The sequence below is a fragment of the Grampus griseus genome (genome assembly GCF_964374135.1).
Source record: "Grampus griseus genome assembly, chromosome: 9".
NCBI classification, from domain to species: Eukaryota; Metazoa; Chordata; class Mammalia; order Artiodactyla; family Delphinidae; genus Grampus; species Grampus griseus.
In genome coordinates, this window is record NC_139003.1 from 70,728,710 (window position 1) to 70,755,336 (window position 26,627).

At 35.6% G+C, this 26,627-nt stretch overlaps 1 protein-coding gene across 4 annotated transcripts in view; it reads left to right on the forward strand.

Moving 5' to 3' along the window:
• HDAC9 (histone deacetylase 9) overlaps positions 1-26,627 on the forward strand; it is a 577,220-nt gene that overhangs the window by 84,830 nt on the left and 465,763 nt on the right. The window contains exons 3-6 of one of the 4 annotated variants that reach the window (XM_082662560.1): positions 13,831-14,072; positions 18,702-18,852; positions 19,849-19,975; positions 22,247-22,368. In XM_082662560.1, the coding sequence (XP_082518686.1) occupies positions 13,831-14,072; positions 18,702-18,852; positions 19,849-19,975; positions 22,247-22,368 (642 nt within the window). The remainder of the gene's footprint in view (positions 1-13,830; positions 14,073-18,701; positions 18,853-19,848; positions 19,976-22,246; positions 22,369-26,627) is intronic. The other 3 variants (XM_082662562.1, XM_082662563.1, XM_082662561.1) reach the window with 3 other exon arrangements.

Sequence of the window (26,627 nt, forward strand, 5' to 3'; positions counted from 1 at the left end):
CTCCATGCAAAAATTGTAGCTAGTGCTCAGCATACATCCCTCACTTTAAAATGTCATCGTTCTTACTTCTATTTTTGTTTTCTAGTTAACTGCTTAATGCGAAGAGCGAGCAACAAAGCCTAAAACTAATATATTAGTCCAATAAAAATACTTAGAGCTACTTTTACATGGAATTTTCCTTGTCAGCGTAATCTGCTTCCTAATTATGTTTTATTTTAGATGAAATAAGCTATGGTAATTTTTAACCTTCTACATTATACCAGTAGGGTAGAGAGTAGAGAGGTAGCTTAGGCATTGGATTGTCAATGGGAGGTATCACTGTATGAGAATAAAAAGTAGATGTAGATTCTCTGCCACAGGTTTGGCAGACTTTTTCAGTCAGGGCAGATAGTAACTATTTTAGACTTCGCAGCCTGTACAGCCTCTGTCACACTCAACTCTGCTTTTGTGGTGTGAAAGCAGCCATAGACAATAAATAAGTGAATGGGTGTGACTGTGTTCCAATAAAACTTTATTTGTGAGCACTGAAATTCGAATTTCACGTAATTTTCACATGTCATGAAAGGTTTTTCTCTTTACTTTTTCACCATTTAAGAATATGAAAATCATTCATGTGTAGCAGGCAGTAAAAAAACAGGAGGCAGGCTGGAATTGGCCATAGTTTGCTTACCCCGGCTCTACACAGTTATGTTCATTTTTAATGCTTTAAATTATTTCTTATACTTTTGTTTGTACAAATTGTATATACTGCTTCAAATTGTAGACTGATTATCTCAAAGCTGTGCTTAAAATATTGAGAAGCATTCTGTAATGCTGACAGTTCTCTGAATACAGCCTATTTCTATAAACAGATACTATGAGTTCTACCAGGAATAGAAATTTTAATGACAGTCTAATTAAACAGAAGAGAAAAATTATTACATTTTCTTATGCCAAATTATGAATATCTTTAAGGCACATATACTGTCACATTGATTTCTCTTTATATATTTTTAAAAAATTAGATTTTTCTGACAATTTTAGGCTCTTCTTTTAGGTAGACCCTTCCACTTACCTAACAAGTTGTGCCTTAATGGCTAGTGATCATCTTCTATAATGCACAAGGAATCATGAACCAAAAAAACCTCTGAAATAAGAAAAAGATAAACTACCACAGTCTATCCTGTCAAATCTTTTCTCATACTGTCAAAAAACAGCTGCCTCTTCCTTTTTGTTACTGCTCGCTTTCTTCAATTAAAAAAGTAATCTAAAAATTTATGAACAATACATTCAAGTCTCATTAACAGTTTACAGTTAATATGATTCAGGATCTCTTTCTGAAACAATCCAATGTTATTTAGTTAATCAAGTACTAATACTTGTATAATAATAACTTCATTATTAGGCTGTCTTTACCTGTGAGTTAGTGGATTTCAGATTAGAGAGTAAGATGAATTTTTAAAAATTGTATAGACTCAACAGAAATTTCTGTAGCTAAAAGAGTGAAACACTAAATTTGCAATTCCTAAATACAGAATTGTTTCTAAAGAGAGCATTGAAACACCTGAAAATTCACCAATGTGTTAAAATATGCAGAAATGTGTTCCATTACACATTTCTCTATGGTATATATCGGCTGTTACAAGCAAATGCTTTCCTTTTACCTCTAAAACATATGTAATATTATTTTAACAAAAAACTTTTCATTCTCATTTACATCAAGGCAAACTTCAAGGTGAACTGTGTAGAAATTAAATTGGATACCTGTTTTGTAGAAGTCAAGAAGAATAATAGTGGAGTGGCCAAGACCATAGACTCTGCAGCTGGTTGCTGTATGTTCTAATTCCTGTTGCACCACTAAGTAGCCACGTGACCTTGGCCAGTTTCCTCTGTGGCCTACATTTTCCTCATTGGTGAAGTGAGGCTCATAATTGTGTCTACCCCGTGGGTTACCAGATAGCACAACCTTACAGTGTTGTGAAGAAGGATAAATGAGTTAACATTTCTTTTAAAGCATTCAGAACGGTGTGTGGCACATAGTAAGTGCTATATTGGTGTTGGCTCCATAATTTAAATTAAAGCAAAACAACTCTCCAGACCAACAAACAATATGGTATTAGTCTTTGTTCTTACCCAAGTTTAGAGAGCTAAATTTGGAATCAGCAGAGGGAAGTCACGTTTCATTAAAATGCTCAAGGCCTGAAAACTTTGCATAATTCCAAGCTTGCATAATTATTTTAAAACTCATCTCTGAAGCACTTCTGACAAAGGACAGTGGGTATTTCTACTTATGAACAAGAGTGCCGCCACCATGTGGCAATAACATAAACACGGGTGCCAATGCATTTATCTGGCTAGGTTTGAAATTGTGCAATTTTGGATGATTTTTTTCTTTTTTGGCTATGTTGGGTCTTTGTTGCTGCGCCTGGGCTTTCTCTAGTTGCGGCGAGAGGGGGCTACTCTTCGTTGCGGTACGCGGGCTTCTCGTTGCGGTGGCTTCTCTTGTTGCGGAGCACAGGCTCCAGGCGCAGGCTCAGTAGTTGTGGCTCGCAGGCTCTAGAGCACAGGTTTAGTAGTTGTGGCATATGGGCCTAGTTGCTCCGCGGCATGTGGGATCCTCCCGGACCAGGGCTCGAACCCGTGTCCCCTGCATTGGCAGGCGGATTCTTAACCACTGTGCCACCAGGGAAGTCCCAAATTTTTATTTTTTAACATTAACTTTCACCCCCAAATTGTATGTACAAAGTGAAACTTTATTATTTCCAAATCATACATTCCAAATTCTCATAATTCCATGAAACAGTAGTGCATTTTTCTTTGAAAGAGGACTAATGTAATTTGCCTCTGATTTGAATTTAGCAAATAAAGAAATAATGCCGTTAGAGCAGTGTTTTTCAGTTGAATTCCATGGAGTCTGGATTCCCAGGGGAACAGGCCAGGGAGGAAGTGAGTGGGTGGGATATTGGCTCCTACTTAATAGTTGCACTCGTGCTGGCTTTATACGTTGGGACTATTCATAAGTTTTTATTTGAAGAAAGTGTCCAGCTGTATAAAGAAATGTTTTTGTTTTTAAAAGTGAGTGCAATCCTATATTAGAACGTTTTAGTGGGACTATAAGACTTTTGTTTTGTAATAAAGATTTCCTCAGAGCTTAGAAAACAACTGAGATCTGGAGAAGGGGGGAAAAAAAGGTTGAAGTCCTAGTCCCATTATGCAAGACTGAAGATTAGAGAGTAGAAAAGGAAAAGACATGGTTTAAATCGAAGAGGAAAATGAGAGAAGCATCATGCATGGCATTTCTGCTCTTTTTCTTTCATACCTTCCTGCAACTTTTAATATATGCTCTTGTCTTAAATATACTAAGCATTGAAGCTTTCAGAAAATATTGGAATATTTTTTAGGTTAAAGGCAATTGTTTCTTGCTGGCAGTACACAAAACCAATAAAAGCTCTTCTTTTCTCTCAAAACAGAATACGGTTACATACTTCTGCACACAAGGGTTCCTGATAGAGGAGTGGGAACATATTCTTTGAAAAAAGTCTATTTGCCAAATAAACAAATGTAATTTGTTCAAAAAAAGTGTTATTAGAGTGAGGTCTCTGCTGAGAGAATCATTTATTCAACCAATATTTATTAAACTTACATTACATGTCAGGTGATGAGCTAAATTCTGGAGTCAGAGGGGAATCCCCTGCCTCACATATTAAGTTTTCGTAATGAGAAGGAAGTTGTGTTAGCTGTTTGCAAATAGTAATAATTTAGTACTTGTCTGTAACCTAGAAAAAAATGTAAGTTGTAGAGAAAAATATGGAGGAGACAGTTTGTCCCACCTTCGTCATAGTTCTTATAGAGGTCAGTTTGCTGTACATCCTAGATGATGAGTGGTATACATGGCTGAATAAGTGACACTTTTTAGATAAATACCTGTATTCCCTACTTCACGGCATTAACATTTCTCATCTACTGAATGTTTTATTTACAGGTATCATTATATCTGATTAAATTTTTGTCTCAAATTACAAAATGATATGGATTAGGTTCTTAGCTCCTATTACCTTGAAGTCACGTAAATTGGTTTGATTTTGTCCCCATACTGCAGGAAGCTCAGTGAAGCTTCTACTTGGTTCTCAAATAGTAAAGAACTAGCAAACACTGCGATACTTTAGAACTAAGTGGGTATTACAAATGAGTTGACAGTTCATGTTGGTGTTATGGTTTGTTATGACTCCTTAATTCAAAAGCATATGTGCAGAGAGGGAATTTGAATTAAGTAAATCAAAATAGTAAGGCTTTGATTAAAAAGTTAGCTTTCTTTAGCTTAAATGTTGATATTTCAAGGCCTACTGATATTTTAGTCATTTGTGGTTATTTTTGTTTCCTGTTCAGACCCCTGGGAATAAGAGAATAGTAAATAAAAGCTCAGATTGCTTCTTGCATTTATTTTCTTTTCATTTATGCCATGTATTAGTGCACCTTAAAGAAACAGTAAACATGTGTAACTTGAACAGAATCACTATCAGGGAGAATTGTATTTCTGGACTAATCAATTTAAGTATTCTTGTTCTAGAAATTATTTTTTCAAGTTTGATTAATTTATTCTTTATTTCATTATGATATAAATATTAACAGTGGAAAATAAGCTAAGAATATTTATTTGTATTACTAAAGTGAAATTTGGGCAACATTGTCATCAAACTGATGTCGTATTGCTTGTTTTTGCATTTCCCATTTTTGATGTTAGCCACATTCAAATTGAGTAATTTACTTTTTCAGAAAAAAATATGCCTTCCCAGTCTGCAATGATTCTACACATTTCAGTGAAGAGCCTTCAATAAAAGGCACTTCAATATTTTTTTAAAAATCAGTTATTGGATATTTTAGAGAAAATATTAAATAACCTTAAGATGATTTATTCTTTTCTATTAATTTAGTATTAATTAATTTACTATCTTTTCTATTAATTTAGTAATTCTTCATTTTTCAAATTGGAGATTTGAAAAAAATTCTTAGCTTATAGTTTATCGGTTCTGTTCTAATTTTCTCATAATGTAACATGGGGTAATCATTCATGAATTAGGCCTTACTGTTTAGATAACTCAGGATTGTGGCTTATTCTTGGTGATCTCTACTGAGGCAAACAGCATGATGGGTAAGTTTTATTTTACTCAGCGTTCCCTTCCTGCACTTTGGTGGTTGTCACCTGTCAGCACACTGAGTTTTAAGAGATAACTTGGGGTCTGGGAAATGTGAAATGACATCTTAGGTGGAAAAATTTTTGAGATTGCTTTTTTCAAATACTTAATCACTTTTGCCAGAAACTCATTCACTTATCAATAAACAGTCAATGTTTACCTGGATTCAGACAGTCAAAAAGAACTAGTAAGTAATTGTTTTAGGATTTTAATTGGATATGTACATATGTGTTTCTAATTTTATTACCGTATGATTCATCACTATCACTCATTCATTTATTCCTTCATTCATTTCAGGTATGCACTGAGGCATTACTATGATTTTATGCTGTGCCACGCACTGAAAATGTGGTCCCTCTTCTCAAGGAACTTAGAATAATGGTGAAGGGAGTCAATTAAACAAATATTATGAAAATGAATTGAAAATTTTAATGAGAAAATACAATAAGATACAGAAAGACATCCTACATCAAATCATTTTTAGCTAAGATATGAAGGATAAGTCAGAATCAGTATAGAAAAATGGGGTGGGATTGGAATTTAGAAAGAGAGAATGTATATGAGAAATCTCTGAGATTTCGGAGAGCATGGTGTGTTCACAGACTGAAAGCAGATCGGTGTGATTCAAATGAAGGGAGGAGAGTAGGGGGTGTTGAAGCTGAAAACACGGGCAGAAAGCACATCATAGAGGGATAGGCCATCATGTTAAAGATTGGGGTTCCACTGATGGGTGTTACCCAGAAAAGTGACAGAGGGCTGCTTTAGTAAAATAGGCAGTGGTAGTGGAGAGAGCTTGATGAATTCAAAAAATATTTAGGAGTAGAAAAGATTGTTTATGTTGATTGGGTATGGATAATAAAGGGACAGAGGAGTCAAATATCACTTTCATGTTCCCCTCTGGCTGCACAGTACCTCTCCAGAGGTACTGGAGAAAGAGCAGAGTAAGACAGGTAAATGAAGAGTAGCAGTACTAGTTATACATATCGGTGGCAAGTTTAGAATAGATGTTTAGGCTGGAGAGAGAATTGTGACCATAGAGGAAGCAAATAAAGTCCTGGGAATGGAAAATATCACCACTGAGAGTCCTGGAGGGAAAATAGAAGAGGGCCCAGGTGGGATCCTAGAGCACCAACATCATTGCCCTTGATGCGTCATGTTTTCTACATCAGTTTATGGCTTGATGTGCATCAACACATGAGTTCCTTGAAGGCAGTGCCTTCTCTTGTTGACTAAAAACTGTTTTGGCAATTAATATAGCTTTACAAATATTTGCTGAATAAAGGTGTAAATGAAAAGTGATATGTTAACCTATGATACTTTAAAAACAGTGATTTCAGTGTTATTTTAGATATACACAGCCCTAAACAGTCTGATACTTTCTTTAGATAGTATTAATTATATTATACTTAAGAATTTATGCTGCAATGTAGTTATTGAGGCAAAGAGCTAGAGGAACAAAATACAAACAGCCATCAGGCGTGGGCCAGCCCTCAGTTAGGTTTATGCTGTGATATAACAAGTAAGATATAATGGATAAAAGTGTAAATAAAATTACAAAATTGGATTTCTTTTGTTCCAAATCAGTGTTAAAAGAAAGGGAGTGAGAGGTGGTAGCAGGATTTCAGAAAAGGAAATATCAAGGTGGTTTAAATGGATGTAAATCAAGTTCATTGAGTTGAAGGAAGAAAAACATTTAAGTTCTGTTTCTTTCCCAAAGCCCATGGATTCTACCTGAAGAACTCTTTCTGGTGATCAACGTAACCAATGATGAGGAAGTGGCAGTGAAGCTAGAATCACAAAAGCTAGGTATCCCCTGTTGCTGTACCAGAGCAAACTTTAAGATTCTTCATGGTGGGATTGACATCCCGCACATAAAGTTGTATCAGTAGCACAAAGACTGTAAGTGATACTTATGGATCTTCTTCCATCCATTCTCCAAGACCTCTCCAGTTTCTGTTCAAGAAGGCTCACAGTGAAAACTGTACTAGCGTTAGCTGACCAGATGATCAGTAGAATTGCGTATGTGCATATGAAGAGTTTAAGACACAGTAAACCAGATAACTTCCTAATTGGTAGTGGGTGTCACTGTTTTTATTCCATTTTGATTTCAGTTTGGCCAGAAAGTACAGAAATGACAGGACAAGGCAGTACATACTATACAGAGCAGGTAATAATCTCTCTGACACTACCTGTCAAACCAGCATAAGTGAACATCTTGGTATTGAGCAGAGTTTCATAGATGACACGGTATCATTAGGATACATGTACACATAGGTTAATAGAACCAGCCTGTCCTGGCGAAGGCTGCAAAAAAGAAACAAGTAGGGAAAGATTAGTGAAAGATGTCTATTCCTGCTGAAGTTTCATATAAATTCCTGCAGCGTTTCCCATGTACTTAAACTATTATTAAAGGCTATACTTTGAAAAAGTATGGATTACACGTATCCGAGAGAGAGATTCCACATTCATTTTTTTAAAAATTAATTTTTATTGGAGTATAGTTGCTTTACAATTTTGTGTTAGTTTCTGTTGTACAGCAAAGTGAATCAGCTATACGTATACATATATCCCTTCTTTTTGGATTTCCTTCCCATTTAAGTCACCACAGAGCACTGAGTAGAGTTCCCTAAGCTATACAGTAGGTTCTCATTAGTTATGTATTTTATGCATAGCATCGACAATATATATATGTCAATCACTTTCTCCCGATTCATCTCACCACCACCCCTTTCTCCCGGTTGGTGTCCATATGTTTGTTCTCTACGTGTGTGTCTCTATTTCTGTTGTGCAGATAAGATCATCTATACCATCTTTATAGATTCCACATACATGTGTTAATACGATACTTGTTTTTCTCTTTTTGTCTTCACTCTGTATGACAGTCTCTAGGTCCATCCACGTCTCTACAAATGATCCAATTTCGTTCCTTTTTATGGCTGAGTAATATATTCCATTGTATATATGTGCCACATCTTCTTTATCCATTCCTCTGTTGATGGACACTTAGGTTGCTTCCATGTCCTGGCTATTGTAAATAGTGCTGCAGTGAACATTGGGGTGCATGTATCTTTTTGAATTATGGTTTTCTCTGGGTGTATGCCCAGTAGTGGGATTGCTGGGTCACATGGTAGTTCTATTTTCAGGTTTCTAAGGAAAAAAAACTCCTCCATACTGTTCTCCATATCCACATTCTTTTCTGAACCCTGAACTAATGACAGGCCCACACATTTGACAGGATGATGTTAAAGCACAAAACAGCACAACAGGCAGCCTTTTCCCATGGGCGGAGTCTGCAGGCCCAAAGATTTCTGCACAGGAAAGGAGGAACAAAAGAAGCTGAGCAGATGATCAGAGCAGCATTTGTTTCTCCCACACCTGGAAATCGTTATTCATATATCCACCTGCCAGTGGTTGTGGTCACCCATTTCTTGGTGTAAGAACTTATTTTCCATATAAACTGGCTCTGGGCAGCACTGGTGATGCTGTATCCTGAATATTATTGTAGCTGCTGTAATTGTGAATATTAACTGAGATAGTTAAACATGGTTCCATTTTTTGTCACGGTTTTTCAAGTTTCAACTTGTAACTGAATTGACACATACAAATTGGTGGCAAGATTGTGCCTGTGCCTTTTTTCTGTGTATGAAAGCCTGTGCTTTACACTGCACTGCTTCGGGATCTCATTCAGAGGAACAGCGTGAACAGTCTTCACCATTGTTGTGATAGTTGTAAATGGTCAAAATTTGCATTCTTAGAATTTTTCCATCCATGAGGTTTGCAAGTTATTCACTGAAAACATTCTTAAAATGGATGGCTTCTTGTTTGTAACCCAGCTGATAAAGAAGCAGCCAAAGATTCCTGCTTTTGAACATACAAAAATTCTCCCTACATACCTGTGCTATAAATAATAGCATCTAAAGTGAAAAATTAAGAAACATGCCGTGACTACTTAGTGTGTCCTTAGTACCTTGATTTAACTCTTTAATGGTCTTGGTATATAAAACAACGTACTTATCAAAGAAATTTAGTTACAGCTGAACAGGTGTATATGTTGCTGAAATAAATGTAATTATCATAAGCATCTATATGAGCTGAGATTTTTATTTTGAAATGGGAGCTTTTTTGTTTCCATGTTTCTTAAAGTAAAAACTATTTCTAAAAAATTGCACGAGTTGGGCTTCACTGGTGGCGCAGTGGTTGAGAGTCCGCCTGCCGATGCAGGGGACACGGGTTCGTGCCCTGGTCCAGGAAGATCTCACATGCCACAGAGTGGCTGGGCCCGTGAACCATGGTCGCTGAGCCTGCGCGTCCGGAGCCTGTGCTCCGCAACGGGAGAGGCCATACAGTGAGAGGCTCACGTACCGCAAAAAAAAAAAAAAAAAAAAAATTGCATGAGTTGATAAGTCCTAAGTAGAGGAGGGAATAACTATCAAAGAGTTAGTAAGAAAAGACACTGAGGAAAGAACGAGCAGAACTCTGTAAAGTGATAATAAGACTAAATATATGTGGAAATGTTCTGACTGGGTATTTGCTATTAGAATAACAATAAACATATAATATACATATATATGTCACATGTATTTGAAATCTCAGACAAATAAGGTGAGTCTAAATAAAGTTATGAGATCTGTTAAGAAAACAGGATTTGTTTATAAGTAATGCTAATGCTACTGTTATCATCAACTTCCTTCTAACTTATGTATCACTGGCCACCTGTTCTAAGTAATTTGCAGGTTCCTAGACAAGAAATGTTGTGAACAGTGATGATTCCATTTCCTCACTGTTAAAATTGGTTGTTAATTTTTCCTTGTTAGTTGATTATTTCTGATTATGATAATACAGCAGCTGTGGACAATGCCCTTTCTTTCACATTCTGTGATGTGTAAGTGACTGTAACTTGTTGAAACTCAGCCCTGGTATTGTGTTACTATTATTGCTCCTGGGGAGGCTTATTAGCCTGTCACAGAAGATGGAAGAAAAATCCGTCATTCTTTTTGGAATACGATGAGCCTTTGTCACCCACAATGCAATTAATTTTAAAAATAGAAAGAATGGCTATGATATGATTATGATTAACCAGAGATGAGCTATTGTCCAAGTAACAGGAACTAATCCAGCAGGCCAGAGATGACCTACACAGAACCATCAGTTTGCTGATTGCCATTTCTCTCTGAGTTTGATGAAATATTCATGCCTTCGCTCTCCTCGCTGCAAGCACTATTGATTTCTTGTGTAAACGCTGCTATATTTAGTCTAGACAAATGGAATGTGGATTGCTGCTGAATAAATTGGATGAAAGACTGGGATCTTGCCTGCCTCTTTCTCTCAGTCTTGGGCAATTATTTATAATCAAGAGCAGTTTTTGTAAGTTGAGGGTGATTTTTCACAATTTAGTGATTAGTCTCTGAACAAAGGCAAGCAGTTAGACACAATCATTTCTGTTGGGATAGCAGGTTAAGAAGTCAAATTACCCTTTGAGGCTTACACTAGCTGTTTTGGAGAGTTCTGGGGGTCTTTTTTCCTTATCTCTTTTGGGTTTTGTTCTTTTTTTGGGCGGGGGGTTGACGGTTATAGTTTATGGATAATAAGAATGCCAGCAACAAGAGACCCCAGGCTCTCTTGAAATTTTACATTTTGCCTTTATAGGGTTAAATTTGTTTACTGAGATGTCCATGTAAAAACTGAGGCTTTAGTCTGGACTTTTTAATGTAAAAGTGAAATATATGCTTAACAGCCATTGCTTTTGGTTGGAATAACGCCAACTCTATAAATTAATGCTCAAAATCTCATGTTACTCCAGAGCCTTAATTGAAAGTTCTACATTGGACCTTTTGACCAAGAGATCTTACAGGCTATCTTCCTCAGTTAGTTCCAAACTTGTCACAATTATTATTTTTCCTTTTGTAAATATCATGTTTTAGAAGACATTGTCCCCCAAACTGTGGTTTATTGATACATTGTTTTCCCATTTTCATTAAACTGGCATATACAGCACTATCAGTGCAAGCTCTTCTGATCTATACATTGAAAAATCACCAGTGTCAGCAACCAAGATTGATATCAGTTCCCCCACTCCACCCCTACAAGCTGACACACACACGTGCCTGCACACACACATGCCTGTGTGTACACACAATTCAGATGATAAGCAAGACATTAACGTTTCATTTAGTGTTTGAAGCCTTAACTTCTATAGACAGAATTTATGTTAGGCTTTATTGACTTCCTGAAAATATCTCTTAAATTTGCATGGAATATTAACTTTGTAGTTTCCAGCCTGGAGTCTTCAAATTTAAGTTACTCAGAGTAGGAGTCACAGCATTAGATACAATTTGTAAAAATATGGAAAATTAGAAGGGGGAAAATTATTCATATTTCCACCCAAAATACAACTTTCTTTTGTTCTCTATCTCACCAGTCTTTGCTGGTAGAATTCAGAGACTTAATACCATTAAATCTCCAGTAGAATATATGCTCTTTGAGGGCTAGAATTTTTTTGTCTTTTAGTTTTACTACCGAACCCAAACATCTAGAATCACCTTGGGAATTTAAGGTTCTCAGTAAACGTACATTGACTAAATTAACTAATTTTTAAAGAGTTATCGTAGGGTATATGTCATTTTTATTATTGTTCTTTCACTTAATGTTACAACAACATTTTTCATGTTCCCATAAACATTATTTTTAATGATTGCATATTTTTCCATGAAATGGATGTGACATATTTTACTAGACATTTCCTTGTAGTTGGTGATTTCAATTAAAATGATAATACTTCAGTAAACAGTATGACATTGAACTGTTTCTTCCTGTTAGTATTATCTCCTTAAGATATATTCCAAGAGTTGGCAAACCTAAATCAAATGGTAGAAATACTTAATGCCTCTTAACAGATGTCACCGGATTGTGATATCACGTATCACTTTTTCAGAAGTTTTAAACCAACTGGCAGTGCCACTTGCAACATATAATTGTCTACTTGGTCATATGTTTACCCTATACAAGCGGATGTTGTACATACACATATGCATATATGTGAATCATATATATGATATTTAATCATTAGAAAATGATGCCTTATTTTTATTTAAAATTTTGCATATCTTTACTAGTGAAGGTGGATTTTTTTTTTAGTTGTTTGGCTATGTTTCTTTGTTTTCTTGTTTTATAATTTTTCTAGCTGTTTTAGTGTTTCTATTTTCTAATATTTAATAGAAATCATAAACAATTTTATTTTCATACTGGCTCCATATTTTTGTTTGGTTAGCCCCACAGTGTTGATGATTTATTTTAATACACAGGAAATTTGTTTTCACATAATTTTTTTAGAGAAGGCATTTATTGAGGGATATATGTTGTCCGTCTTTGAGTGGATTATCACATTTAGTCCTTTTAACAACTCTGTGTTGTTATTGCTAATGGTAATTATCTTCATTTTGCATATGAGGGAACTGACACCTAGAGAACTTAACACACTCAGGATAACACAGTTACCCTGAGGGTGATACATCCTTTTAAAAGTTATGGGAACAGGCATTTAGATTTTTTTTTAAGGTTTTATTTATTATTTATTTATTTAATTTATTTATTTTTGGCTGCATCGGGTCTTAGTTGTGGCATGCGGGATCTTCATTGAGGCATGTGGGATCTTTTGTTGCGGCACGTGGGTTCTTCGTTGTGGTGCGTGGGCTTCTCTCTAGTTGTGGGGTGTGGGTTTTCTCTTTAGTTGTGGCGCCCAGGCTCCAGGGCACACGGACTCTGTAGTTTGCAGCACATGGGCTCTAGTTGAGGCCCATGAGCTCAGTAGTTGTGGCGCGCAGCTTGCCCCACAGCATGTGGGATCTTAGTTCCTTGACCAGGGATCGAACCCACGTCCCCTGCATTGTAAGGCGGATTCTTTACCACAGGACCACCTGGGAAGTTCTAGGCATTTAGATTTAGAGCAGAGGTTGAAAATTGGCAGCCTGAATATCAAAGTCGATTTATAGAAGCACTTTTTGTTGTTGTTGTTCCAATAGTTTTTAAATTTTTACAATGATTTGAAATTGAAAATTAGATGACTTCTGTCTACCCTGGGTCTGTATTTTCTTTCTACTCACCATTTCCCACATTTTAGCTTGCATATTTTTACTTTTTCTTTGGTAGGTCCAGTAACCCTACAAATACATTATTTTAAAAGGTTTACTTCATAAGGAATATATCTTAGAATATGTTTTCTGACTCTGATTACAAACAAAAATGTTTGCAAGTGTACAAATTTAGTTGTGTTAGAAGTTTTCTAATATAACATGACATCTTTTCCTCGATAGAGTTGCATTTTTTTATCCTAAGTTGACTTGAATTTGGTAAGTGGTCCAGTAGAATAAGTTTTATGAACAACTTTGATATCCATGAATCTTTGGAGTCATCTCTTTGAAAAAGGGAAATGTGGAAGATTTCACAGCAGAGTACAAATCACTGGCTGAAAATTAGCCTGTAGTTCATTTTATCAAGCCTGATATACAGAAGACCTTTTACCATCCTTGTGAAAAAAAAGACTAGATTTGTTGATGTAAAATTTGTCTAATGGGCTATAGTGTCTTTCACTTTTCATTTGTTTCCAAGTCAATCTGCTAATTTTCTATCCTCTATCATCCATCTTTTTTTTCTGTCTCTCCAGTTGATGTAAAATCAGAGGTTCCTGTGGGCCTGGAGCCCATCTCGCCTTTAGACCTAAGGACAGACCTCAGGATGATGATGCCCGTGGTGGACCCTGTAGTCCGTGAGAAGCAACTTCAGCAGGAGTTACTCCTCATCCAGCAACAGCAGCAAATCCAGAAGCAGCTCTTGATCGCAGAGTTTCAGAAACAGCATGAGAACTTGACACGGCAGCACCAGGCTCAGCTTCAGGAGCACATCAAGGTAGCAAACGTTTCTTTGTCTCTGACCGTTGACTCGGGGAGCCTGCACCATAACATGGGCATAAGAGGGAGCAGTGGAGGGATATTTCACTATGAAAAGATACAGATGCATGGCTGGGAGGAAACTTTGATTGTACTAGTGAAAAACCTGGGTAAGTAAAAGGAATCCTGGCAAAAACCTGCTTTGCTTTTTGGAGAGGAGCCTCTACCACTCTTTTTTCTGTTAGTTTACAGCATCAATAGTAAGGAATAGTAACTTCCCACCCTTTTTAAGATTCTCTTCTACATGCTTTTGTCCATTTGCCCCATCTGCTCTCCACCAAGAAGAACCACGAGCATGGAAAGACCCATTTTATATTTCTAATAACAAATGTATGGATACAAAGGGGAAAAGGGAGGGGGAGAGGGGGGAATTGGGAGATTGGGGTTGACACATACACACTACTGATACTATGTATAAATAGGTAACTAATGAGAACATACTATGTAGCACAGGGAGCTCTACCTAATGCACTGTGGTGACCTAAATGGGAAGGAAATCCAAAAAAGAGTCATATATATATATATGTATGTATGTATACACATAGCTGATTCGTTTTGCTGTACAGTAGAAACTAACACAGCATTGTAAAGCAACTATAGTCCAATAAAAATTAATTTAAAAAAAAGAATCTGCATATACTATTCACCAGAGAGGATAAATTAATCCCTTTATGTGAAGAGAGAGCCTTTTTTTATTTTTGTCTTTGGTCTATAAGTAGATATTCTGAGTGCTCTATAAGTAGATGTTCTGAGTATGTCCTAATCTTCCTTATGGAAAAGACCTCATAATGTATACATTCAAAATAATAACATAATGAAAAGCTCAACAAAATTTTATATAAAGAAACTGATACATATATTTTCAGTGTTTTTATATAAGTCTAATAGACTGTAGATAAGAATTTATTGAAACAGTTTTGGGAGTAGTTGACAATTAGAGACCCAAGTTGTTTAAATTATTCTAGGAGAAATATGTCCATATCCCACAATTATGTATGATGGAGTATTTTATTATCAGTGTCTGTGTATCTATTTATTCTCTTGTATCCTCAGAGATAAATATTACTTCAGCTTTATTTGTAAAATGTCTTTCAACTTCTTGACAAAAATAATTAAAACAAAGCTATTTTGGTCTGACTTAGTAGATGTTTAATTTGAATTTATTATGACAGTAATATAAAGTAGCAAATATTTGTAATAAAAAAGTCTACTTTTATGTCCAACTCCTTCAAAAGTGACTTAACTTATGTTAACTTATTAATATAATAAAGTATTGTGTTATAGACACTTGATTTTTTTTCCTTTTGCATTTTTTTAAATGTATTTTTTTATACAGCAGGTTCTTCTTAGTCATCCCCATTTTATACACATCAGTGTATACATGTCAATCCCTATCTCCCAATTCATCACACCGCCACCACCACCCCCCGCCCCTTTCCCCACTTGGCGTCCATACGTTTGTTCTCTACATCTGTGTCTCAATTTCTGCCCTGCAGAAGTTGATCTTTTACTCACTTGCAAATAAAATACAAGCACATTTATGTGGGGTTAATAGATAACTAATTTATGTTAATATTATATAATTTTACCACATTGATATTACAGTGTCTCAGAGGATAAAAATGCTTTTTCTTTCCTATGTTCCTTGTTTTATATTTCCTTAGCCTGGAAGACCTATTTTAACTTACTTTCAGAAAAAGTCTCTTTGATACTTGATGTAAAATGTGGTATTTTTTTCCTTTAACTAGTGAACTTTACTAAAAGACACTTACAATATATTGACCCATAAGATACCTTAAAAATAAGAGTGAGGATTTTGTTTTAAGTCTCATATGGAATCCTGGTTGTATTTTGCGGTATAGGAAACCTTCATTTAGTTTATAGACTTATTTTTGAGTGATTCTGGAACATTTTATTCCAGTTTGACCTTTGAAACAATAATAGTAACAATAATGTCCAGATTTCCTTCTTCATTCATTCATGTTAAAATGGCAGTGATGAATGAGTAAAATTTATATTCTTCCCCGTAGTTGAAGGTTTGTTTCATTTTGCTGTGGTATGCAAGTGGTGTTGCCCTGAATATAGGGCAATACTGATAAGTTACAGCTTTAGATAGTTCTTTTCATTTATGTTTGATGCCTTTTGTAGTTGTAAAGATCAACATAAAAATTTTTTAAGCAATTAATTGTTTGATTTTACTCAAAAGTTAATAGTAGCAAGTATGTAATTGTTACTTTAGCCCAAACAAGGTAGTATGTAGCAGGTTTACTGACACCTAGAAAATATTGGAAATGGGGAGGGAGAAAAATGATTCTGAGATAGCTAAGGAAAACTTAGTGTTTGGAATCATTTTCTAAAGTAATAAGTTGCTTTTTTGGAAACTAAAGTCATACTTAAAATTTCCCTTTAAGAAGTTTCTTTGCTTTAAAATTTTTTAAATTTTATTGTTTTATATTTTTTATGCATAGGACTAAAAGTTGATGCTTTTAACATTCATCTAGATTTTACTTTCATGAGGAAGACACAGCATGATGCTTTACTTATATTAGTGTTTGGAATCTTTGGCTTCTATAATCATCTGTTGAGTTAGATGCTGTTATCCCATTTTTCCACCTAGTAATCTGAGGCAGAAACACTGTAACTTGCCCAAGGCTACACAGCCAGTAAGTGGATGCTCCAGGATTTGTAATCTTGCCTCATCTACCTCCAAAGCTACTACTTCATTCTGTCTCTGTCTTGGACTAGAACATGAAACTGGAGGAGTGACGTTTTGTTTCTTTTTTTTTTTTTTTAACCTCATTCCTGCAATCTTTGATAATGAATAGTAGCTGTGGAAATTAAATCGTGTGCTTTTCTAATTCCTAAGAGAGATTAATATTCAATTCCACTGGGGCTTTGGGTGAAGCAATAAATCAACTTGATCAACCCCAATATCTATATAGAATTAACATTTAAGGCAAAGTTTAAGCAGAATTATGAAATTTTTAGTTAGAATGAAGTATCTAAAAACACTTATTAAGAGACTGGTGGATCAAATCCAAAATGTCAAAGACTGTAATTTGAAAATTAACCAGAAATGCTTCTAGCCATGTCCTTCTGGGACGAGTGAAGCTATCATGCTTGACATGCAGAGTTGGCTTCCTGTTGCTCCACAGTGACTCTGATGCCATTCCATATAACTTGTTATTTTTGTTCTGTTACTGTGCAGTGTAAATTTCAGAATTTTAGGCACCTATCTCATATAAACAGCAAATTACACTAACTTCATTAGTATTTAGAGTTTAAAATAGTAATAATAAGCAAAATTAGTATTGTTCAAACTTACAACTTAAATTTCATATGCATTTATGAACATGATGCATGGTGGAGATTATTCCTCTGTCTTATATATGAGGAACCAGTTCTCTGAGTGGCTTAGTGTTGTCTAGATCTCGTATCTAGTAATGTCAGAGCCTAGTAGAACTCAGTCTTGAGTTATTCCTCAGTGGGCACATTTACGATTATTCCATGTCTATTTCTTAGTCTGAGAGAAAATTGACATCTCAAAATGGTTTTGTGGTTTTTTTTTAAATTTTATTTATTTTTTTATGGCTGCGTTGGGTCTTCGTTTCTGTGCGTGGGCTTTCTCTAGTTGCGGCGAGCGGGGGCCACTCTTCATCGCGATGCACGGGCCTCTTACTGTCGCGGCCTCTCTTGTTGCAGAGCACAAGCTCCAGACGCACAGGCTCAGTAGTTGTGGCTCACGGGCCTAGTTGCTCCGCAGCATGTGGGATCTTCCCAGACCAGGGCTCAGAGCCGTGTTCGTGCATTGGCAGGCAGATTCTCAACCACTGCGCCACCAGGGAAGCCCTCAAAATGGTTATTAAGAATGCTTTATATTCATGATGTACCTTATTTGGAAGTGAACTCAAGGGATTCAGACACCCAAACAACAGTGCATCAAAGTGTAGTCTGATGGAAGTGATGTCTTCTTGACCAGTCTCTAATCTGAAGGGTTTTGTGCACTGAGAGAACTAATTAGACTTTGCTATTTTGAGAGAAGAGCTTGTTATGGATATACAGATTGCATTCATCTTTTGAAAACCTTCTTGGAAGGTTTTGAAATTTTTAGCCTTCGTTTTATTTCAGGTAGATTTCCCCAAAATTAACTCATATCTCACTATTCTATTCAGTTTGATTATGTTCACACAGTTTCTCAGGATAAGAAGTGAAGATTTCATTTGTTTATGTTTCAAGGGAATTGGTAAAGCAGACTTCTGGGAAGTTCCTGCCTTTCTTTGCCTGTATCATGTATTTCAGATGCACAAAGGAAAGTTACTCAAGGAACTGAAGATCTGAGTGAATTTGGTAATATTGTGATAGGATGGCGTAGGTGTTGAAACTACCTAAAAACTTTCTTGTTAATGACCTTAAGACCATTTATGGCATTAGTTGCTTGTCTTTAGATTTCAATAATATACCAAAAAATGGGTAAAATGTAAAGTAAATACAAATAATTTCCAAAAGCTCATAACATTTCGATTTTGGTCATTGATGACTATGAAGTCTAAAGAAATTGCACACTCTCATGTCTTTCTCTTCTCGCAAGTTGCAACAGGAACTTCTAGCCATAAAACAGCAACAAGAACTGCTAGAAAAGGAGCAGAAACTGGAGCAGCAGAGGCAAGAACAGGAAGTAGAGAGGCATCGCAGAGAACAGCAGCTTCCTCCTCTCAGAGGCAAAGATAGAGGACGAGAAAGTAAGAGGCACCAGGGTAAAAGACGGATCTCTTCCCTCATCTTTAGCTGATGGTCATTCAGAAAGGAGCCTGATAAAGAGTGGAATTAAACTTGTCAAAATTGTCTGTGTTTAAGTAAAAGAATACATTATGGACCCAAATGTAAGGCTTTGACATTCACATATCAGCTCTCTGCATTCAGTCTACAAGCATCTCCAGAAGTAAACATAGCATTGTTTGGCAAAGATGCTAATTTCTGTTGTTTTGAACCTTAAAAATAACGTTATACTAAGGCAATATAGCTATGCCATTGTGTTTAATAATAAACTCACTTCCACATTACTCCACCATACCTTCCTCCTGCTCAAGTAATAATTACTCTTTAATAAGTCAAGCCTTGTCTCATTTAGTTTTCAAGTACCCAAACTTTGAGAAGATTTAAGGTAGAATTTTTTTTTTTTTTAAAACAACTATCCACAAGAGGGAGACAGATCCAAATAATTCCCCTGTATGAGGTCAGTTCAAAATCAGGTCGTAGCAAGGTTTAAAATGTGATGACTTAAACTGGAATTGTCAGCAATATTTATTTGTTTAATGCGCAAAAGTGCTTTTTAAAAAAGTTTTTCAAACTAGCAATTCAGAAGAGCTCATTTTAATTTGCTTAATCACTTATATGGTCCCCCAAGATTCTTGACTTTTAAAAAGCAGTGTTCTGTTCTTCAGCAGTATTTTTTAAAGCTTAGGAAAAAATTAGTATTAATTCTGGGAATCCCCTTTCTGCAAAAGCAATTAAAGAAATCATCGAAGGTCTTTTGAAAATTGGCAGTTGAAGCAGTAGTTACAAAATATTACTATGTCATTTTCTAAAGGCTGTTTAGACTCTGGTTTCTTCTTTTAATAGGAAAACTTCATATGCTGTGACGAGTGGTGTTACTTCTTAATTTTTGCTAAATATTCCAGAGGCTTGAGAGGACAGAACCGCAAATCACCATCTGTTTCTGTATGTGTGTGTTTCAGGGGCAGTGGCAAGTACAGAAGTAAAGCAGAAGCTTCAAGAATTCCTGTTGAGTAAATCAGCAACAAAAGACACTCCAACTAATGGAAAAAATCATTCCGTGAGCCGCCATCCCAAGCTCTGGTACACGTATGTTCAGTGTTTGGCTTTTTTCATTCCCAGGGGTAAAGATCACAGGTTCTCAATTCAGCCAACCTGGGCACAAATCCCTGGGCTGCCAAGTTCTCAGCTATAAGGCTGTGGGCAAGCTCCTCAAATTCTCCAAGGCTCAGGTTTTTATTCTATAAAAAGAGGACGATAATAGTACCTGCCCTCTAGGGTTTCTGGGAAGGTCCTGTGAAACAATGTGGTAAAGTATGTAACAGACACCAGCTCTTAAATAAATGTTAGCAAGTATCATCTTGAGGGCTAGAAAGTATTATACATGTTCTTTGCCAAATGAATAACTGACAAATGTAGGGTGGGGCATAGAAATTAATTCATATTTTGCATTTTTCTATTCTCAGATGGTGCATCTGATATCTTTACAATAATTTCTGAAGATTTGGCTGGTTGAGATTTTATTTTACTTGGCTTGAAATAAGGTGGAGATCTGAATTATTTTTAAAAGTCCAGAAGATTTTTGACTTAATTAAGAAAGAAAGAAAGAAAGAAAAGTAACTGATATATCTAAGTCTTCAGTGACTAGTTTACCCGTGCCCACCTCATCTCATTTCTTCCCACCCTGTAAAATGAGAGTAGATTGGCTTTTAACACACAAGCTGACAACATAACATACTGCGGTATTACAGTTTTTTATGCAACCATCTTTCTCCAAGTCTAGTAAAGAGATACTGTGCAACACACAATTCTTCCTTCTGTAAAGTATGAAGGAGGTGATATTTTTAAAAAATCAGGGGAAGAACTGATAGGCAAAGCATATTTGGATAATAGACTAATAGATCATAGTTTCATCTCTCTCATATTTAAAAAATATGTTTAGGATTTTACACTTACATATTTTTTAATCACATCATAAGGATAAGGGAGTAAAAACTTGATTATTTGATACTCTGTTACATTGACATTTCAAGCATGCCAGGAGTTCTATTAAAAGAGTTATTGTTCTTATAATTCTATATTATAAGTATCTTCCCTTCTCTGCATCCAGAAAAAAAGATGAGGCAGATTCTAGAATGCTATATAAATATTTTTTAATGGTTTACATAATTTATACCATGCATGTCAATTGACTTGAGAAACCAATCCCTGAAGAAAATTTTCACGTGTTCATTCAACATCAAAAAGTATTGAAAAAGAAATTCTGTCTTATTACCTAAAATTACATACATAATTTATAACTAACTCATGTTCCTTCTAAGTTAAAACCTGTTTTAAGAAAAGATAATACCTTTTTTGTTGTTGTTGTTAAGTGGAAACAACTACATGCAAACAACTTGTCAGCTGAAAATTCTTTAGCTGTTCCCTTGGGTATATTCGACATGGCTCTCAAATGTTACTTAGGAATCCTTTTTTTTGTACTGAACTGAACTTCAGTAGGGTCCAACTCCTGGACAACCATAAGTCATTAATTTATGAAATCTGAACTTAATACTTTTTGCCAGTTATGGCTAGATAAAATATCCTTACACCAGGTAATTCTTGAGAATGTTGATTCAAATAAATAATATTGGTAGAATCATCATGGTGGTGATACTACGCCCTATCTATATTTTCTCCATATATAATGATTATAGATGTTTATATCCACTGGGTAATCTATGTTCAGTCCTAAGCTATTCTCCAGTAGCACAACTGCATCTCTTTTACTGTATTAATGCAGGACAGACAAAAGATTTTAAAAGGTCAGGTTCATATTGAAGAAGGATCTGTCTCCAGTCTTTACCTTGAAACTGCTATAAAAGTTTGGAGACCTGAGGCTATTCGCACAGTACTGTCTCTCCAGTAGAAAGGCACCCTCATGTACTCTCATGTACTACCTAGCAGTTTTTTTAAAATGAAGTCCTTCTGTATGTTTACTTTTACCTTGGTTGTTCTACATTGTTGACTAAAAAGGATTCGGATGATGACTTTTCCACTAATATGGCTCTTAAGAAAACATACACAATAATCTCAGATGTCAAATCTCAGGCTTTGGATAAATTCTCTCCTTTAGTGAAGCAAACTTTTCTATGTGACTGTGTGACCAAACACACAGTGGGCATTCTTGGGCATCCTGCATCATTCCGTAACATACTGCTAAATTGAACTTGGTTACATGAGGCTGTGGTTTGTACACACTAAAAAGAAAGAACATAAACACAGCTGAGACACGTGTTACAGCATGTGCAACCGATTATTGCTGACCAATGTGCAGTAAAAACTCAAGGGGAAATGGTGAACCCTCTTTTTCTTTTGTAGGGCTGCCCACCACACGTCATTGGATCAAAGCTCTCCACCCTTGAGTGGAACGTCTCCATCCTACAAATACACATTACCAGGAGCACAAGATGCAAAGGACGATTTCCCTCTTCGAAAAACTGGTAAGTCAGTTCCACAAGAAGACTCCACTTGCTCTTCCATGACCTTCCTGCAGCTTTATTTTGCCATACCTCTAGGGGAGCGTCAAAGGATTTGAATCATAGCTGTCAGGCTCTCTCCACCTCTGCCCTCAGCATAAGCAGACGCGCGCACACACACTCCTATTTCTGTATCGGTTCATTCAGTATATTATCAAAGTAGCTTTTTTAATTTAAAGGTTAGTCACATTTGGGTTTTAGACAAATTATTTTCTTATTAGCAATAAAGAGAAGAATTAAAGAAAATAGAAATTTGATTTCTCAGAAAATTTAAATCTTCTCCGTTAATGAGGACCTCTCTAATTTCCTCCATTTCTCTGATTTTCTGTTGAGCCTCAGCCATTTACTACAGAAATGGAAATAATCTTTTCCTCCCACTTTTAAAAACCTTAAATTTTAATTGTTTACTAAAACAGATAAGGCCAAGGCTAGCTCCTGAGTAAGTGACTTGCCTAGTGTCTCACAGATTATAGGAGAACTCATGGTGAAGCTTTGTAGCTAATAATCTCATGTAATTGTATTAAAATTTGCTTAGGGGAACTGGGACAATGAATCTGTAATAAATTTGGAATTTAGTAAACAGCTCTATAGCTTTACAGTCTGTGTTTGTTTTTCCATATTCCTTTTTAGCCCTCTGGTATGTGCATATTTAATGTGTTACATGCTCTTACCTCTATAATAAATATATTTAAATTTTAGCTAGGTAGAAGCGTAAATAGCAGTTGTATACATTATGTTCTAAATATTTTGAGATTTTCTAAATATAGTTCTTTAGAGGAAGTTGTAAATTTAAAAAAATTTTATAACCACAATTGATGAGAAGAGAGATTCAGAGCAGAGAGTTTGGTCCATTGTATTTTACTCAGACCTACTTGAAGAACTATAGATCTGTTTAATTTGTATATAAAATCTACAGAGTGAAAATTATTTCCAATAATTATATTCATTTTCCCAAGGAATTTTGAATAATTAAAATGGATATAGATTGTAAAAACACGTGCTGAAGCTATTTTCTGTCTTATAATTTACTTCTAGCATAATGAAGCTTTAAAAATAAAATCAATCATGAGTAAGAATTTATTCTGTCATCTAGCCCGTATTGTACCAGGCACTGAGGAAGGATGGCCAAGTATTGTAAAGCAATTTGTGCCTTTTTATTTTAATAGCCGAAAGATGTTCACATTTCTACTATAAGATATCAGATATAGTAAAATACTTCAATGGAAGGCTGTGCAAAGGAAAGAGTGAGTTTTATGTATTGCATGAGAATTTCACACTCTTATCTACAAATCAGATTGCCTTTCATGTAAATAAACTTCTCTGGGATAAAAGGAACAAAGCAAAGAGTGAGCCTCCACATATTTCTAAAACATGGCATATAGTTTATGAAAATTGATCCATAAAGGACATGGATTTTAGAATGTGGGGACTTTGATCTGCAGCCTTGACATTTAGTTGCACCAATGGCATGTGTAGGAACTATTGACAGAGATTATGTGAATATTGCCCCAGGTCTTAGGGCAGTGACTGGCATTCAAGAGCCTAAGGAGTCACTAAAAGGAAAGAAAACACAAGTCCCCTTATGGCAGGAGGTTACTGATGAGTGATATAGTTACGTTTAGGGAGAAAGACTTCTACCCTGCTGTGCACATAGCCTTTGAATGTATTCTTACCACTGGGAGATTGAAAACTGACTGCAGAAGTGACACTGAGTTTGAAAAGTAGTGGCATTTGGAACCAGTAAGCATCCAGAAAGCAAATTTGATCTTTTTCAATACTTAGGACAAGTACTAAAAGCCCATACTTTTGTGTCCCACTGTTTCCCTGAGAACGGCTTAGGATTTTTCCTCTGAAGAATGAATAGCAAGCTGTTAATTTATTCTTGTAGAATTTCTCAGTCCACAACACAATTCCAAGAGAAATCCTGCTTATTATATACCTTACAAAATTTAATTCAAATCTGTACTAATATGAAACTCATCTTCTGTATCTCTTTATGTGATATGTAATAATAGTGAAAAGGTACAGCCCTTGTCTTTTCTAGTGGTGTATTTTCTGTATTTGCCCATTACGTTAAGTTTCTTCCCTTTATATCGAATATCTGATATTTATGAAGTGTCAGGCTGCTGATCTGTAAAACCAAACATTTTCAAGCATTGTACCAATAAAATTCTTGAACAGCCATTAATACTTTTATATCTCTATAGGGGTTTCAAAATATTCCTTAATTCAATTCCTATTGTCTAAGAAAAGTATGATATAATTAAATACAGATGTTTTCTACACATCTAAATACTTAGAGATACCCCTCATTAATTACAAATAGGAGAAACTCTTCCAACTTTTATAAATATAATCCATTTGGTGTATTTCCAGTGCACTTTGAGAAAGTTTAGGTGTATGTTTGCACTAAATAGCAGAGCATTGAAATATAGTCAAATAATTTTTACTTCAGCATTTGTTGTATTTTAGTGGCTCAATAGTTGTTACAAAAAAGTAAACAATAAAATATTATCACAGTTAAACTTATTTGATGATTAGGGAAACTGTATAAGATAATTTTCAAGTAAAGCTTTATCATATTAAATGAAATCTAGAGGAGTGGCATTGATCATATAGTACAAATACCAGTACAGCCGTAATAGAGTGTAGCTTTTCTATTGGGCCCTGATTATCACTCTCTGAGGTCTACTTGAATTTCATTGAATTCAATCTTAGATTTAAAAGAAGTTTTTAAGTGGATTCTATCTTTTGATCTGCATATAATACTAAATACTTTCAATTTCTTTTTAACCTATGTCAGTACTGAATTGCCAATATGCATTAGCAAGATTTACGGGAGTAAAGCTGGAACCAAAGTAAGAAAAGTTCTAATGACCTTAAAATGATTAAAGTGGCCCCAGGGGTGTTCCCTAAGCAGTGAGCAGAATTTGGAACCTCTCTTGACCTCTTAGGACTCAGACAGTGACAGCCTAGGAACAGTCAACCATAGAAGTCTCATTTGCCTGCAGAAATCTGACCTTTGTCATGCAAAGTGGACCTTTACTTCCTTCCCCTAAGGAGAATCATAGTTGTTCATAGCATTTGGGCTTTTTGGAAACCTCAGAATAATATGAATAGTTAGCTCTAATCAGGCCCATTCCGAATTCACTTTTCTTTTAAATGTAAGAGTTGAGAATCTTTTGCTCCTTTCGTAACAATGAATGACCGTCAAAGGCTTTCATAATTGGTTCTGAAGTTAAGAATAAAATAATTTTTGAAATTTTTATATTTATTGCCCATAACTTAAAGTAGCACTTCCTTTTAGAATTACCCTCAGTGATTGCTTTTGTTCCATAACACAAGAATTTGTTGATTCTGAAATTTGGATTATTTTACTGAACTTTAGGTTTTGGCTGCAAATTATATCATGCTGTAGTAGGTGATTTTTTTTTTCTCTAATATAATGCTCTGCGGGACTGATAATGAACTATAAAATAGGGAAAGGAAGCTTCTGGGTCCGGGTACTTTTGAAATAGTACATATTTCTCACAAAGATGCTGTGTATGTGGTGACTTTGAACTGACCTCCAAAACCATTTGAATTGGATTCTGTTACAAAGAGTGTGTGCATATGTTTCATAAAATATTATGGTAAAACATTCTAGAGGTTTTATGCTCCATTGTATTATTGGGGTCTTACCCAGTGAACTTTGCCTTTCTTTGAGTGTTACAGTCTTTCCACTTAATACTTCTGAACAAAGTGAGCTGGCTGGCTAGATTCACCTCTTAAAGAGCACAAGCCATGTAAAGCTACAGCTTGGCTTGGGCGAATAGGACTGTTCCCGCCCCACTGAAATATTCATTTTAACGGTCAGCAGCACTAGAATAGGACTCAAAGATGGAAGGGGTCCAAACATAAGTTAAGGTTTTAGGAGGCCAATGTCATTTTCCACACTGAGTAATTGGAAGGAAGGCAGAGATGAGATATATAACTTTATACATCTCCCTCAGTATAGCAGTTAGAAGTTATGTTCTGATACCTTGGTGACCTGTTCAAGTTATTATAATCCAGAATTAGTACAAGGAGGTTTTTAAACAATGTTTTAAATTCTCTCTTGCTCTCTTGCTCTCTCTCTCTCTGTCTGTCTCTCTCTCTCTCTAGCTCTGTGTCTTTCTCATAATACACAATCACACATGCATGTGTACGCATGGACATGCACACACATTTTTGCACAGATAGCA